General features: G+C 37.2%; 1 protein-coding gene across 1 annotated transcript; it reads left to right on the top strand.

Moving 5' to 3' along the window:
- Positions 1–8,917: 8,917 nt before the first annotated feature.
- On the top strand, positions 8,918–16,544 carry LOC131321821 (ATP-citrate synthase beta chain protein 2). Its single transcript, XM_058352772.1, has 17 exons — positions 8,918–9,114; positions 10,971–11,088; positions 11,187–11,289; positions 11,564–11,629; positions 11,715–11,838; positions 12,037–12,171; positions 12,798–12,858; positions 13,025–13,101; positions 13,391–13,546; positions 13,689–13,817; positions 13,910–14,042; positions 14,159–14,286; positions 14,430–14,535; positions 14,624–14,700; positions 14,807–14,877; positions 15,257–15,541; positions 16,134–16,544. Exons 2-17 carry the CDS (start codon positions 10,989–10,991, stop codon positions 16,207–16,209), a joined length of 1,827 nt encoding a protein of 608 aa, XP_058208755.1. The 5' UTR covers positions 8,918–9,114; positions 10,971–10,988; the 3' UTR covers positions 16,210–16,544.
- Positions 16,545–16,934: the final 390 nt, after the last annotated feature.

The raw sequence follows: 16,934 nt of genomic DNA on the forward strand, positions 1-16,934 counted from the left end.
TTAGAGGTTGCATAGGCATCTGTCTCCAAATTCTTTCACCGAAAATTCCAACAGTTTTCACGAAAGAAATATTTCGAAATGAATCTTATGATTTTATTAGTCAATCAAACATGGTCTAAAAGTCTCCTTAGTTGTTTTACAGATGTTTTTCATGTTTTGATTTTTTTTTATAAGCAACAAAATTTTATTAAGAAACTCGACAAAGGGTAATTCAATAGTAATAATTCATACATATATATATCCTGAAAGGGAAATCCCATAAGAAGACATAAATGTACATCAACCAAAGACCAAATAAACCAAATCTAATATAATATATAGCCCCATAATAGAGAAGAGAGAACTCAACAACGAAGACTTCCATAAAGGAGAAATAGCAATCTCATTAGTCTTTGACAGATTTAGTCCCTTAATCCTCAACGGATACCCAATTTTTTTTTCGACGAACAAAATCATCCCATTTATATATACATCATAAAAGTCAGCACATCCAAGGTTATACAACCCAATTTGTGAACACGACAAATCTTAATGCGTAACATTAAGATATTCGTGAACACGTTATGGTTTTGTTTGTGAAAGTCAGCCACCACGTCCCGGTTCAGGAATTAATTTGTCTCCCAATTTTCCCATTGCGTGTAGATGTGCAACCTTTTGGGCAACATGTTAAGTAATTAACTTGCCAAACGAATCCCGGCGCAAAGTGTTAGCATATACATCGTTCGACTAACTAAACGACTCTTGGCAATGGACATCTCGTCTCTTGCATCGATGGATGAAGAACGTCACAATAAATAAGCAAAACAAAATGTTCTTCTGCCAATTTTGATGTAGAAATCCATGCACGACACAATTAGCTTTATGGCTTTTTTGGGTCGTCAAAATGTAGAAGTACCAAGTTTTATTGGAAATTTATTGGAGTACTCCTAGAGCAAACACTAAATAATTTCTCTTAAGTTTTAAACCCCACTAGGTTGGCCTAGTTTACTTTTTTCTAAGGTCTCAAGATTGAAACAGCTCAGGTATATATTATCAACTTGTCCATACAGGATTTTGTCTCGGCTTTAATGATAGAATTGGTTCCTCAAAGATTAGTCAAGGTTTGTATAAGCTAACTCAAATATCCTGAACCCCCAAAAAAAATGTTATACAAACACTTTACTCTCTGAAGTTTTATCTCTCACCTAAATTAGGGGGTGTTTGGTGCAAATTTATTAGGCTGAACCTGGATTCAAGATTCTGATTTTGCATTTAGAAACTGTTTGGCGCAGATTCTTAGGATGGGATTCTGTCAGAATTGACTATTAAACTGGAATAAGGAGCCACAATCTTAAAAGTATCCGGAGCTACTTTTGGTTTCTCATTCTGGATTCTAAAATTTTTGGGACTATGTTAAGCTTCGCCTTTTTAACACATTACATAGATACTAAAGCATTTATACATGTTACTTCAATTCTATCGAATAATTTTAATATGATTATATATTTAATTATTGTAAATTATATAGAAAGTTTATTAATAGGAGAACCGCGAAATGTTTACATAATTTTTTTTAAAGTCTACAAAGAAAATAAGGCAATGTAAATAGAAAATTAATAAACAATAGCAAGAGCATAATAGCCAACTCAAAATCTAATAATCTGATTATTCTACCAAACGCTTTCAAGATGCAATGGCTCCCAAGATACAATATAATCTATTTTTCACCCAATACTTCTACAGTTCTACGTATTCTGATTATGAGTTTTTTAGAGTCTAAAAAATCTAGAATTGCAATCTAGAATCTCCCAAAATAATCAGCACCAAAAACTCCGTGACGGATCGGTGCATGCATCTTCTTACTATCAAGTGTATATATGCTTGGCTAATGGCACATCTAATTGATTAATGCGGACTAATTAGGTAGATAATGGTCTATTTATGCCCATCATTTACAGACTGATTGGAAAATTGAAATTGACTTTGATTGGCAGGCTGGCTTAAGATTATTTGAAATGCTTATTTTACTGTTCCACCAAATTGCAGATCCCTTTTTTTTTTTTAAAGAGAATTAATAAATTAAGTAATTGGGCAACTGGTCATTTCATTTAGATTCCCTTCAATACTAGGATAGGATAATAGTAGACTAGAATCTATTGCTACTATTATAAAGGGAACACCTCTTTTAATGTGAACGATTAGTTGAATATAGAATCTATTACTACTAGAATTATGAATGGAATACCTCTTTTGATGTGAACGTCAGTTTTGAGGCTTGCTTCTATTTTAGTTTTTTAAACTATCCCTTTAAATGCCTACAGAACTCTTAAGAACAAAAACTTGTCACCCTAATCTTTTTCTTCCATCTTTTATACTTTGATGTACATCTCAGATTTCAAATTTGACCTTCTCAATTGAAGATATCTTATCTTTTGCATGAACGTTTTCGGGCGACACATAAAATGCGGAAAACATTAAACGCAAAAAAGGTTATACTTTTGTCACACTTAACCACGTATATTGATGTCTTTCACAAATTTTTAGACTCATTTCGTATGTTATAATGTGTTTTTGAGCATTTCTCTAGCCAAAGTTCGATCTAAAAACTGTACCCATTTTTCTAATGGTATGTATGGTACGTATCAGTACGGGTGAAATATCAAGTAATTTTTTTTATTTATCGCCATCAATGTTATTTTTCCGCATCGTAAAAATAAGTAGATACTCATTTATCTAAAAGGAAATAAAATTCAAGTAGAATCCGACACCGACCGATATTTGAGCCAAAATAGATGGGCAGTCCTAGGGTACCAATCTTGCCCAAATCAAATCCATTGTTTCCCACCGTCCATAAATTAATAACGGCTGGTGCTTCAGTTCTCAAAATATCTATGCTAGCTTTCAAGTCCAACAAAGACTCCAAACAGAGTCAATTGTGAGGTGCTGCACAATAATATATTATCACTTTACTCTCACACAAATGGAGTATTAAATTAGGCAATAGAGCACTCTGCTGGTGTGAACCGATGGAAGACAAAAGCTTCAATTGGCTTGGCGTAATCGGACTGAAGCATTATTTCAACTCTCATTTGTAGGATATCTTGGACCAAGCCAGAAAATAATTGTTTTTAGAAACTTGCTGGCAGTTCACGTTTTGACAGAGACAGGAGAGAGAGAGAGAGAGAGAGAATGCAAGTGTTAGTCATGGTAGAGAGAGACGGGGTAACCCCTGAAGTGGTAACGGGATGGGCTGTAAACTCAGACATCTGACAAACTTTTGGTGCGATCGTGCAAGGCTGCAAACGAGAAATTTATTGTGAATCCTTTTAATTCCGACGTAGATGACCTATGTTTTTGACATGACCGAGGAAGAAAATAGTCGAGGTGTACAAAATCTGGCTCGAACACCCCTGACCGTGAGAGAGAGAGAGAGAGAATGCAAGCGTTGGTCATGCTTGTCCCTCAATGCCCGATTTATATCTTCCCTTTGACTAAAATATGATGTGTTTAATTACTTGGTGCATTCTTTTCTCACTAGCTAGGTGTTCAAAACTTCACACCACGATTAATTTCCTGAAAAGTGACATTCTGTCCAAAATGGACCAAGCCAAAGAGGTTAAGGGCCTGTTTGGGAGCTAGATTGTGCATTTTCTTACTTTTTCTGTTTGGGAGTCAAATTATGAGAATGAATTCTCTCTCAATGCATTATGGAAACTACACTTTAGAGACACCAATATGAGATTCAGCCGTGGAGGAGCTTTTCCATTCATCCTTTGGATTATCTTCCCTTTATGAGCACCAAAAATTGTCGGGCTAATGGGAAAATTGTAATGGTTAGGCTGTGGCCCGGGCCTAATTTCCAAATTAAAATAGTGTGGGTGCAATATCATACTAGAAAATCATCAAACTTTTTTTGAACAACAAAAATGGAGCAAGAGCATACCAACAGTGTCGGCACCCTCGCAACCCGACAGTCGCCGGGAAAACATCAAAACTTAGGTAATTAAATACGTCATCGTGAGATCTTCTAAATATAGATTTTTTTAACAAAACTTTCTGTTTCAAGATCCACCGTAATAATTGGATAGAATCTTTTTTTTTTCTTTTTAATGATTGTTCTTTGAGTCATATCAACTGACTCGAGTTCAAATGACACGCAGATGTAACTGAATCCATTTTTAATCCAGGTAGGATAGAACATAGATCACAATGATTACTTGATTAGAAATAAAAATTGAACAGGCTTTTCAACGTGTGTTTATTCTAGGGATACAAAAAGAAAAAGAGAGTCCAATTTTGCATTTTCAAAAGCTTAAAAAAAATTGGAATCGAAAATGGAGAAGATTTTCTCAATTCACTTTTAGATCTAATTGATACGTCATTGGATTAGTCTTCGTCTTCAAAATATGACGAGAGGTTATTCCTCCGGAACAAAAGGCTCAAAACCTTCTACTACCTCACATCGGATTTACAAGTTGTTCTTTTCCTGTTAGTTCATAAGGATCGGACACCCATGTTCCAAGACCACATAAACCTCCTGGAATTGCCCTAAAACGAAATCAAGCCACCCTTAGAGAAATAAATGAATTTCAAAGATCTTGGGCAGATCCAAAGAAGGTTTTCCCGTACGTTCACAAGCCAAATAGCTGCCAAGAAGCACAAGCCAGAAAAGACAATATGTGTCTCGGCCACACCTTATTAACTACGAATCCCCGGTTGGTGACAATCAAATAAAACTACCATGATACGGAGCAACTATCAAAATGCAACTCCGATCCTATAACCAGCATCTATTTTGTTCACGATCATAAGTTCATTGGGTTCTATCAATCATCCATCTCTTATAATTTTGACTTGGACTAAGGATGCAAATTAAACCTGATAAAGGACCTCATATGTGGTTGGTGTCACACGTTCCTCTCTCCTGTCTCAATCCATCTGTTTTAAGTACTTCCACCAAGAAAATCCGGCTTTGATTAATTTACCTAATAGTACTTTTTGGATACCAATATCAGAAAACCTTAATTAGGTCATAGTACACAGACCAATTCTAGCTATATGCACAAACTTATTCTAACCTTTTTTTTCTTCATTTATTTCGCTTTAGGTATACCCATGCTACGGCATCGACCATTTTTAAGTTATAGTACTACTAGTATTTAACAATTGTCAAAAATAGGAATCCCAAGGGATTGGTCTGGTGGTCAATGCCGGTTTGCTCCCTTAATTTCAAATTTCAAATGAGTCCCCCAACTAGTACAACCCCCCTCACAGGTTAGAATCATGCTTGCGGGTAGTAGTCCTATGAACCAAATGTTGTGTGGAGATCCTTGGTCTTCCCTAGCACTTTAGTGGGGTTGGGGTGACTGGCTCACCTTTCCAACCAGTAGCTATGGCTCAAACTAGACATCCCACTACGGATGGAAAGCCCTGTGGTAAAACCCAAGGAGGTTGCTACGCTGGGGTTGCTCCTTCCCATTCTTTTTTGGTAGGAAAAAAAAAATTACTTGTGAGCACGGTCAGGCCAATAAATGTCATATAAAAAAGGTACTTTGTGCTACATCGAAACAGAATAAGGGTGGTCCTAATTCCATCGGCATCAACAAATTGCCATGCTTTTTGTACCGTTGGGGTTGAAATTATGTCTGTAAAGGAACCGAGAAGCTCAAAAACTGCACTCCAGGGATGCGTTCGAGCCTTGGCTCTGTAAGTTAATAAATGAGCTCAAGTCAAAATTTTAGTTAACTGAAGGTCGGCTCGAGTACGCTCATGAATACAATACAAAACAAAAATGTATAGCTAAAGTTTTAATTTCCGGTAATATCTTCATTAAATTTTACGCTACTTTTTGCACTTTTCTCAGTGAGCTCGTGTTTGAGCTCAAGCTCGGCTCGGTTATATTAGTTCGATTCAAGCTCGATCGAGTTTCACAAGCTCTAACGAGCTCGATCGAACTCGCCTCAAGTTGGAGTTTACCTAATTTTGAACGAACCAAACTCACACATCAGAACTCAGCTCGGCTCACCCCATTTGTACGTAGTCCTAATCGGCCACTAACATGCTTGTCAAAGCTAGCAGCCACACACAATTAAATGTATGCGTGTATGACATTCTTATCATTGGAGTGAAGCAATTAGACCAATGACAGTAACAATTTTTTTTTTCTATATCGTAGAGTGTCGACTCGTCGGTCCACTTTGGCAGGAGCTAATCCCATATCAACCCTTAATTTGTTAAGTGAAGTATTGACCAATTAAATATCCTTGAATAAGTAGTAGTCCTTTGGAGTGATTTTCTATACTTGACTAATAACTTGACCAGATATTGGTGGCTACACGGGTGTATATATAGTGCGTGATTCAAGACGTCCGTTCCGGTAATTAATGATTCAAATTCATATCGGCAAATCTGCAAGAGTCGAGACGAACTCTGCACCATTGATTGTCGAGACGGACGGTTCAGATCGCGCACAGCACTCATATATGGTCCCGGCTCCGACAGAAGAAACCATAGGTTTTCTCCATTCAACAATGGCATGTCGGCCGATTGTCAAAATATTGTCAAACGTTTTTGGTGTCTTTGTCGTCACCTTTTTATTGAGTCACGAATTTCAGAATTTGGACACTTTTCAGTTTTCACGTAGCAGTACTATTTTGACAGCCAATATCATGAATACAATATATAAGTATAAACAAATTAATATATATAATTACTAAAAGATACTATACATGGTGTGTCAATTACCAAACCAAAATGGAATACACTTAAATTTTTTATTTTAAAAAAAAAAAAAACCTACTCAAACAAACGTTTTTCGGAAAACGACATGTAATTTAAAAATCCTGCGATGATCTAGTTTTTTTTTTTTTTTTTGATCCGCTGCGATGATCTAGTTAATCAGTAAGAAATTGTTAAAAAGATTTGGAAACCTAAAGTAAGCACATATTTACTGACGATTAGCGAGAATTATGCTACTCAACCAAGATTCTATCGAAGATTTTCTAAAGACTTCGGAGGTTAAGTTCTTGAACAGCCAAAAACAGAAAACATTTAGATGAGCAAAAAAAAGATTGTCGCGTATTGTCTCATGAATTAAATTGAAATGGAAGAGAGGATCGTGCATGAAGATGTTTTTTTTTTTTCTTTCCAAAAATCAAATCTGAACAAACTTCCTTTGTCATCTAATCCCACCAAATCATGGGATGGTTAGACTAAAAACCTAAACTAAACTCGTCTCGTATCCTTAAAATTTGCCGAGTAACATTTCGTATACTCAAAATATTTTCTTTAGATTGAGCAAGGAGACAATAGCGCGGTGGTGTAAGCTGAGCACATAAGCGTTATCCCACTTAAATACCCACTGCTAAAATAAAACAAATACTACGTACATGTTATTTGTACCTTTAGTGTTATCTGCCCCATATATATGCGTTGTCTTAATTAAAAGATTTTTCGGCTTAAAAAATCTCCTCGTAATACTATATAATAGTATCGATTAAACTATATAATTTCATCTTGTAAGCAATTTTTGGTCTTAAAATCTTCGTGAGTTTCAAGTTAGATACATATATAATTGAAGAAAGTTACAATATGAGATAATTTTAAGAAAATCGTACATATAGTATAAGCATATTTTTTTGAATAAAAACAAAATGCGTACTGCTCGTTTTACTTAGTCTTTAGTTTGCGCTTACATTTTCACAGGTATTATAAGCATTTTGTTTAAATATTCTTTCATTAGGTAGATTCAATAATTGCTTGCATATGCTGGACGAAGACTGTACATATTTTACATCTACAAATTAATCTAGACAAAGTTTCAAACAATTAAGAAATATTCTATTCCCCATGAGAACATTTAGTTAGGGTGTGTTTGGCCTCAATTACTTTGTCTTAAAAACAATCTGTATTATTTATTTTTAGTGGTAGCTTGTTTTGTTTTTTGTCAAAAAGCTTTTTACATCACTAGCTTGTAAATTCGTCTCGATAAAAGGAATAAAAAAAAGTATAAAAATATAAACCGAAATTGAAAAAAGTTTAAATAAGACGACAAAAAAGACAATTATTTAAGACTTTTGTCTTTAGTAAACTTTTTTTTTTCTTTTTGCATTTCGTTGTAATTTTTTACTTATATAGTATCTAGACTCTAGCAAGTATTAGGCCTTAGTCCTAGTCACATAAACCTTCAAAATGCTCTACGCTACTGCTCTCAATTCTCACAATGCGCTCGTGTTTTCAACCTTCGTTCTAGTAGCTTGGTGTGTGTTTCAAAAATACTTTTACGCTTCCGCTGAATCACATAAATTATGCGACTTTGGTACTAGGCGTCAAGGTTATAGTCCTTAGTAAAATTTTATGCTCATCGCCAAGTCAAAATAATGTCATAACACGACAGACATCTTCGACGTTAAATTTGCCTGTAAATTTGGCATTTGTTAAATTTGTGACATCATTTAGGTCAACTGACACCACGAAGCGAGACACAAATATTGAGATTGATTTTATTCTATTGTCTGAATCTTTTTTCTCGAACCGAATTGTCTGAATCCAAAAATTGTCACAAAATGACATCAAACCGATACAATATGATCAAAATTACTTTTTTCTTTCTTTATTCTATGCCAATTTCCAAACCAAACCAATCCATAGTTTCGGATCCGGGGTACTGTAGTGCATGTGTAAAGCAGCATATAGCCGTCAATCTTATCAATCAACGGTTCAGATTAAAAATCAATTATTATGACTGGTAAACTGGTCATAATTTAAAATTATATATCAATCATTTATTGTCAAGATTGACGACCTGTGTGTGCCCTACAAAATATCTTTCAGGCCTTGCACTACTGAATTTTCCAATCCCATACTTCCACACCTCACCTAACCCCCATCAAATATTTTCCCAAAATACTTAACTCTCGTGTGAGCTAACTACCATACTGCACGTGCCTCTCTCTCTCTCTCTCTCTCTCTCTCTCTCTCTCCACCATCCTATCGGTAGTTGTCGTCCCGCCCTCACTCTGTCTCTCTCTCTATATATATATAACCCCCACTCTCTACCCTTCCAATCCAACCACATTTTCCCCTTCCCTCGGCTCGTCGGAATTCACGAGGCGAGCTCATCTTCCACGACCACAGGTATATACACTCACGTACATACATATAAATTATATGAAAGATACTAATTGCGTATGTTTGTTTGTTGACGACGTCGGTATAGTTTGGATCTCTTGATTCGAATTCTTTTCTGTATCCTAAGATTCGTGCAATTTGGATCGATCTCTGTTTAGGCTTAAAGTGAATTTCGATGTGGTCGAGGCAACTATGATTTGGTTTGTTGTTTAGTGTAGCATTTGGTGCTTTTTTCAAATTTTCAGTGCTGTAAAATCCGGTATAATCCATGATGGCAAAAAGTTAAATTGTTTGGATCTGGGTCCGAACTGTCCCGAGCCCCGGAACTTGATTGGATGCGTTCACCTTTGTAAAGCTCGACGCGTAGAACGCCTCTGTAAAGAATCAAGTCAATCAGAAGTTTGGAACCTTTCACTTCATAAAGCTCGCCCTAGGGTACGCACTAGTAAAAATTCAAGTCAATCAGAGATAGGTAACCTATTGAACATATTGAACGAAGGACATTTTCGAGCTTGTTTTTCAGACATTAATAACGACCCTGTACAAATGTGTTTCGACCACTTGGTTACCGAAGTTTGATCGACTTGATTTTGAACTTGTCGTTCTACTCGTACTCGTCAAGCTGTACGAAGTGAATGGTCCGGATCACATTTTGGGGCTCAGGAGAGTGCCCAGGCCACTAGTTCTGAGAAATATCAATGATATCAAATTCGCTAACCAAGATCTGGTGCACTGTTGGTTTAAGCTATGCGTGATAGAGCTACCCATGATCAGAATAGTCGTTGGCAGTTGTCAGTTTGCTGAATTAAGTCAATTGACTTTATTGCGATTGGTAATGCTCACTTGAATTTCTTATGATTGAGGTTTCCCCTCATTAGTTTTATCTGTTCTGGTTCTATATTTGGGTGGTTTAACAGCAATTATATGAAGGATAGTCTCACATCTGTTGAAGAAAAAAAAGATGGCCCTTCGTACATTCGATGGACTCACCACTTGCAAACTTGGCTCCATCTGAACCGGGTATTTTGCTAAAATAAAACTCAAATCAGTGCTTGTTTAGGTGATTTTCAAATACACATTGAAAATACTTTTTCCGGAAACAACTGCTCCCTTCTCCTCCACCCCCCCCCCCCCCCCCCCCCCCCCCCAATAAAAAATAAAAAATAAAAGTTGAACTAAAAATAATTTTGGAAAAATATGTTCAAAATTCAAATGAGAGTTTTGGGGAAAAAATATTTAAACTGTTTTCTGAAAACAAAATTTAAAAATTGTAGTAGAAAAGTCAAAGAGCAAAGCCTTAAGCGTTTAATTGGATATAAGTTCCAAACAATGTATGTTGCGATGTTGGTGACAGGCCCTTTGATGGGGAGTTTGCTATTTCTCCCCTTGGGATATGGCCTAATCCGTGCGCTGGCACCTCATACCCCCTTTGAAGTGGTTTGGATTCTCTCCCAACACAATCATTACCTAAACTCCAGGGCAATACCAACTGGATTATAAAACTGCTAAAACCTTCATATATTCTGATTCTATTTGCAGTGTTTTGTGTGTGATTGCTGTTGTATGGTAGTCTTATACTGGGATCATAATGGTATATTTGTGTTGAAATTGTTGGAAATGATATCTCTAGACTTTGCTTCATTTTCTTGTTTCACCATGTTAGTCAAGCTCATGGGACTGGGGGAAATCCTAGAACGTATTACATGTTTCCATTCGAGTAAACATTTGACATAATATTATTATTGCTGTCACTTATTACTTGGTATATCTGTATTGAAACCCTGTTATTAGTGCGTTTAGCTTATGATTGTAGTACTTTCACCTTGGAGGAAGTTACGTGTTAACCTATGAGCTGTGCGCAGGTGTATTAGGACTACAGTATGGCTTCCGGACAACTCTTCTCCCGAACTACACAAGCATTATTCTACAATTACAAACAACTACCCATCCAACGGATGCTTGATTTTGACTTCCTATGTGGTATGCATAATTTCTTGCATTTTTGTACATTTCACAATCTATATTTTTCTTGTTGAATTGGTTTTCATAAAACATACTTAAATCTCTTGTATTTTCAGGGAGAGAAACACCTTCAGTTGCTGGAATTGTCAATCCTGGTTCTGAGGGTTTTCAGAAACTCTTTTTTGGTCAGGAGGAAATTGCTATCCCTGTACATTCAGCGTATGTACATACACCTGCTCCTCAGGAGCTACAACGGGATTTTATTTTGTTTAGTGAGATTGTCTAGCATGCATGGCCATAATTATCTGTCGGCCTTGTCCATCCAAAGACAAATAGCGCGCAATATGTTTAGAAACAAGTATTTGTGCTTCAATAATTGATCGTTGCAACTGGTTTAGTTATCAAGTGGGAATATGATAAACAACACCCTAATCAGTATTTTCTGAGTTAAGATTTTCTTTTCTTCATTTTGATTCTTCATTGTACCCCCCAGTGTTGAGGCTGCTTGCGCTGCACATCCTACTGCAGATGTTTTCATAAACTTCGCATCATACAGAAGGTCAGTCCTCACTTCTCTTGTACTGTTGTGGTCAGAAGCAGCACCTTTATTGAGTTCAATACTGATATTGGGTTTTGTTTTGCAGTGCTGCTGCTTCATCTATGGCAGCTCTTAAACAGCCAACCATTAGAGTAGTGGCTATAATAGCTGAAGGCGTTCCTGAGTCGGACACCAAGCAGTTGATTGCTTACGCAAAGGCAAATAACAAGGTAAAGAAATGATGCAAAGTCTGTATTTGTATGTGTGTTTTGAAGCATGACAAGTTTATAAGGAGATAGAAAGGGCAATGCTCAGTTCATAAATGTAACATACAATTGTTACTTCTGTTTGGCAGTTCATCTTCTTTCTAGATTTTCTTTTTAGTCTGGTCATACGTTGATCTTATGTTGTAGTGATGTTGTACACAGGTTGTTATTGGCCCAGCCACTGTTGGAGGTATTCAAGCTGGAGCTTTTAAGATTGGTGACACTGCTGGAACACTCGATAATATCATTCAATGCAAGCTTTACAGGCCTGGATCTGTGGGTTTTGTCTCCAAATCAGTGCGTAATCTTTCCAATGCTTGCCCCGCTTTCTTTTGTTGACATGCACATAAATCGTAATATGGCAACCCAATGTCTAAATACACTCTATCAACCAGCTTACAGGCCTGGATCTGTGGGTTTTGTCTCCAAATCAGTGCGTAATCTTTCCAATGCTTGCCCCGCTTTCTTTTGTTGACATACACATAAATCCTAATATGGCATCCCAATGTCTAAATACACTCTATCAACCAGCTGTATGTGAAACTCAAAGATATTTCTGGCAAAAGTATTGGGTATTTGAAACTTTCTTGTGTTTCCGTTAATAATGCACTACTAATCATCAACTTGTGGAAAGAAAAGATGAAGGACCTGTAACTATAAATATTGATAAAATTGCATGAGGTTCATGGTCACATTTCACATTCCAGGCTCATATTTGAGTCATATAATGTAAAGTCGAGTTCTATTTTTATAGTGGTGGAGACTTGAGCTTCTTCTTTTTTTCCCCTGTTGTTTAACTTCTTAAGCTTCTGTGCATGAATAGAAATTTATTGCCCCTGGTTGGAGTTTCATCTGGCAGACTAGAAACCCAGACATCTTATTTATGTGTTCATTAGTAACAGATTTATTTTGTTCAACTACAGGGTGGCATGTCCAATGAATTGTATAATTCGATTGCCCGTGTAACAGATGGAATTTATGAAGGTATCTCTCTCTCTCTCTCTCTCTCTCTCTCTCTCTCTCTCTCTCTCTCTCTCTCTCTCTCTCTCTCTCTCTCTCTCTCTCTCTCATGCGCATGCACGCATGGATGGTATTTTCATGTACCTTAATGACAGGATAAAATTCCGGTACTGTTTTGGAAATCTTTTAGGTATTGCAATTGGAGGAGATGTGTTTCCTGGCTCAACACTTTCTGACCATGTTCTGCGGTTTAACAACATCCCACAGGTACACATCATTTAAATGGTCTCAGAAATGAAAAAATTTCTTCTTCCTACTGCTGCTGTCCAGTGAAAAAGGTCCTTATATTATTATTACCCTACGACTGAAGATAAACCTGACAGATTTTCAACAATACTAAGGGCATCTCCTTAAGCCAAGTTTATTATAACAAATTTTCGAACTGTGAATTATTGAAAGAGAAGTTGTCATGGAGTTTGTTGTTTTACTTCCCTGCTTTTCTTTTTAGGCTGGTCCCATACCTTTTCTGACCTGATTTTCTGATTAACTGACTTAGATTAAAATGGTGGTTGTGCTCGGGGAACTTGGTGGCCGTGATGAGTATTCCCTTGTGGAAGCCCTGAAACAGGGGAAAATTAGCAAACCTGTGGTTGCTTGGGTCAGTGGAACTTGTGCACGGCTCTTCAAGTCCGAAGTACAATTTGGTCATGCGGTAAGCTATTGCTGGATTACCTTGGATTGAATGTATCTTCTTTTTTTTCTCTTTTTTTTTATGTGGTGTGATTTTTAGGGTGGTATTTTGAGTGACAATACGTGGGAAAAACCCTAATTTTGCTCGATTTTGTCTAAATCAGGGAGCCAAGAGTGGGGGTGAGATTGAATCTGCACAAGCAAAGAATCAGGCACTTCGGGATGCTGGAGCTGTTGTCCCTACTTCATATGAAGCATTTGAAGGTGCAATTAAAGAAACATTTGAGAAGCTGGTAAGCTTTTGCATCTCTTATCCCATTTCGGCCTTTATGTGGGTAATCTTCCCCACCACCATTTTAGCAATCGTTTGCTCACATTCTGCTAGGCTGAGGAAGGAAAGATTTCTCCTGTAAAAGAAGTTAAGCCTCCACAAATCCCTGAGGATCTTAACACTGCTATTAAGAGTGGAAAAGTCCGAGCTCCAACTCATATTATTTCTACAATATCCGATGACAGAGGTATGATCTGGACCTTTATATTTGTTTCATCTAGGCTACTTGAAGGAACCAGTCCTGAACTTCACTTTTAACTGGAAATAAGTCTGTTAGATTTGACTTTTTCTCTCTATTTGCAGGTGAAGAGCCATGCTACGCTGGTGTCCCAATGTCTTCCATTGTTGAACAGGGGTATGGGGTGGGTGATGTTATTTCCCTGTTGTGGTTCAAACGCAGCCTCCCCCGTTACTGCACAAAGTTTATTGAGGTCTGATTTTCCTCCTAATTACATGTGCTGTGAAAACAAAAATCCTTCTAATTGCTTTTCTAATTTTTGAATGAATTATTCATCGGCTTCTAAAAGAGATTTTGTAGACTGCTATATCTCACTCTCATATGCGACTTTTCCAGATCTGCATAATGTTATGTGCTGACCATGGTCCCTGTGTGTCTGGTGCTCATAACACCATAGTAACTGCAAGGGCAGGAAAAGATCTCGTGTCCAGCCTTGTTGCAGGTAAGCTATGAAGATGTGTTAGCCAAATTATGTTTTTTCCAGGGGCTGTTTTCAAAATGGGCACAGCTGAAATGTCTTTTCGAAACAGGTTTGCTAACAATTGGTCCCCGATTTGGTGGGGCTATTGATGATGCGGCCCGATACTTTAAGGAAGCTTATGACAAGGTTAGTTCTGATGAGTGTTTTACCTGGTACAAAAGAATACACACGCTGTTGGATTAGCTAATGGTTTCTGAATCTAATATGTTATCACATTGTTGTGCTTTGGCAGGGCAATTCTCCATATGAGTTTGTGGAGAATATGAAAAAGAAGGGCATTCGTGTGCCTGGAATTGGCCACAGGTATAAAGCTTCTTCACTTAGCGACTGTTATTTTCCAATTGGGGCCAATGTAAAATTTCTGATCTCCAAGTCCCACTTTGTTGGCCAATTTTTTACTATTCCGGATATCTCAGAAAAATATATACTCTATTTGATTGGTTTCCAGATGATTTTGAAAAACTTTCTTCAAACTTATTGAGATCTTTTGATTAGTGAAAAAAAAAGAGAAACAAAATACCAGGAAGTACATCTTTTGATTGGATTTTAGGGCACAACAAAATGAAATGGAGGGAATACTATGATTTCAAGCTCAAATATCCAGCATTCTTAATTTTTCATCCTTTATTCTACTAGTTAAATCTAAGTTCAATGACTAATTTTTACCTTTTTCGTGGAAAAGGATCAAGAGAGGTGACAACAGAGATAAGAGAGTAGAGTTGCTCCAGCTATTCGCACGTACTAATTTCCCTTCAGTCAAGTACATGGAATATGCTGTTCAAGTAGAAACCTACACTCTCTCCAAGTCAAATAACCTGGTCCTTAACGTTGACGGTGCCATTGGGTCCCTTTTCTTGGATCTTCTTGCTGGCAGTGGTATGTTCACCAAGCCAGAGATTGATGAGATTGTTGAGATTGGTTATCTCAATGGGCTCTTCGTGTTGGCACGCTCCATCGGTTTGATTGGGTGAGTTGGCTAACTCTTAAGAATCAGTTTGAACACAGAGAAAAAGATTTACATATATGAAAAGAACAAATAAAGAGGATCCCTTTATCTCCACCATTTGGCTGGGTACTTAATGCTTTCTACCTAATGCAATGGGGGTGAGAGGATCCCTTTATGCACTTGGCTGAGTGGCTCTGGAATTTGTAGAGGGCATTGCCGAAGGAAAGGAGAAAACAAAAGGAATTATCTTTACAAATTGCTTTGTTTCCCTTCCATAAGTACCTCCATAAATTCTAGATGCAAACGTACCTACAACCCATTTTGTTCAAGAGATATGATGAGCAATGATAATTGAGGGGAAATGAAGCCCCTCAACGCTTTCAGATTGTGAGAAATTGCAAGAAAGGAAGAGAAATGGTACACCAATCACATTCCATTTCTCCCTAAAACTGGTGGGCCTTGATTAGAAACACCAACAATATATTTTCTTTTCTCACTGCAATCGAAACAGACTGTAAGAGCTGTGTTTCTCAGTTTTTTTGTATGACATTGCGCTGACCATTTCCCCCCCCCCCCCCCCCCCCCCCCCCCCCTCATTTTCTGGAATTTGCAGGCATACCTTCGACCAGAAGAGATTGAAGCAGCCACTATACCGTCACCCGTGGGAGGATGTTCTCTACACTAAGTGAAAAGTTTCTCAGTTCCAACGGGGTGAATAATTTCCCAGTTCCAACTCACACATTTCCTTTCGAAGTTTCGATCATGCCAGCTATCTGGGGTGATTGTTTAGTCTTTAGATTAGTCTCTGTATTGCTAGTGCCAGAAAGAACTCCATTTTGTTGGCTTCAATGAAAGTCGTAACAGGGTATCTCTCCGTTGTCATTTATTTATTTGAGGAAAAATGAGTTCACTTTTTCAGAAGGATAAAGCATGGTACACTTGGGTGTACCGTAGAGATGTTATGCATTTTTAACGCTTGCTATTCAATTTTTTAGCATATGTTATGTAATATTGTTTTTAGTTACGCAAGGATGTACCTTGAAAGTATATGGTCCTCATAGTTTTCAAGCATGACACGCATATTTTTGGCGCATGGTATGCGTATTTTGGATGCATAGTATACATGTATTGTGGTTCATCAGACACAGGTTTACATGTGTTTCTGTTCATCAGTCGCGCATTCTTATAGTATCAATTATGCATCTTTTAGGTTAAGTTACAAACAGAAGTTTACGATAAAGTATTTTTGGTTAGTTACACAGTTTTTGATAGTATTATTTATGTTTTTTTTTTGTGTTAGTTACTCATTATTTTGGTTACCAAATTTTTTTAAATTACACCATGGGATTCTCCTTTCCAGAATCTTATGTTTCTGCCCACAGCGTGGGTAAGTTGTTCATTTTTTAGTATACGG

This window comes from Rhododendron vialii, chromosome 4a, assembly GCF_030253575.1.
Source record: "Rhododendron vialii isolate Sample 1 chromosome 4a, ASM3025357v1".
Lineage (NCBI taxonomy): Eukaryota > Viridiplantae > Streptophyta > Magnoliopsida > Ericales > Ericaceae > Rhododendron > Rhododendron vialii.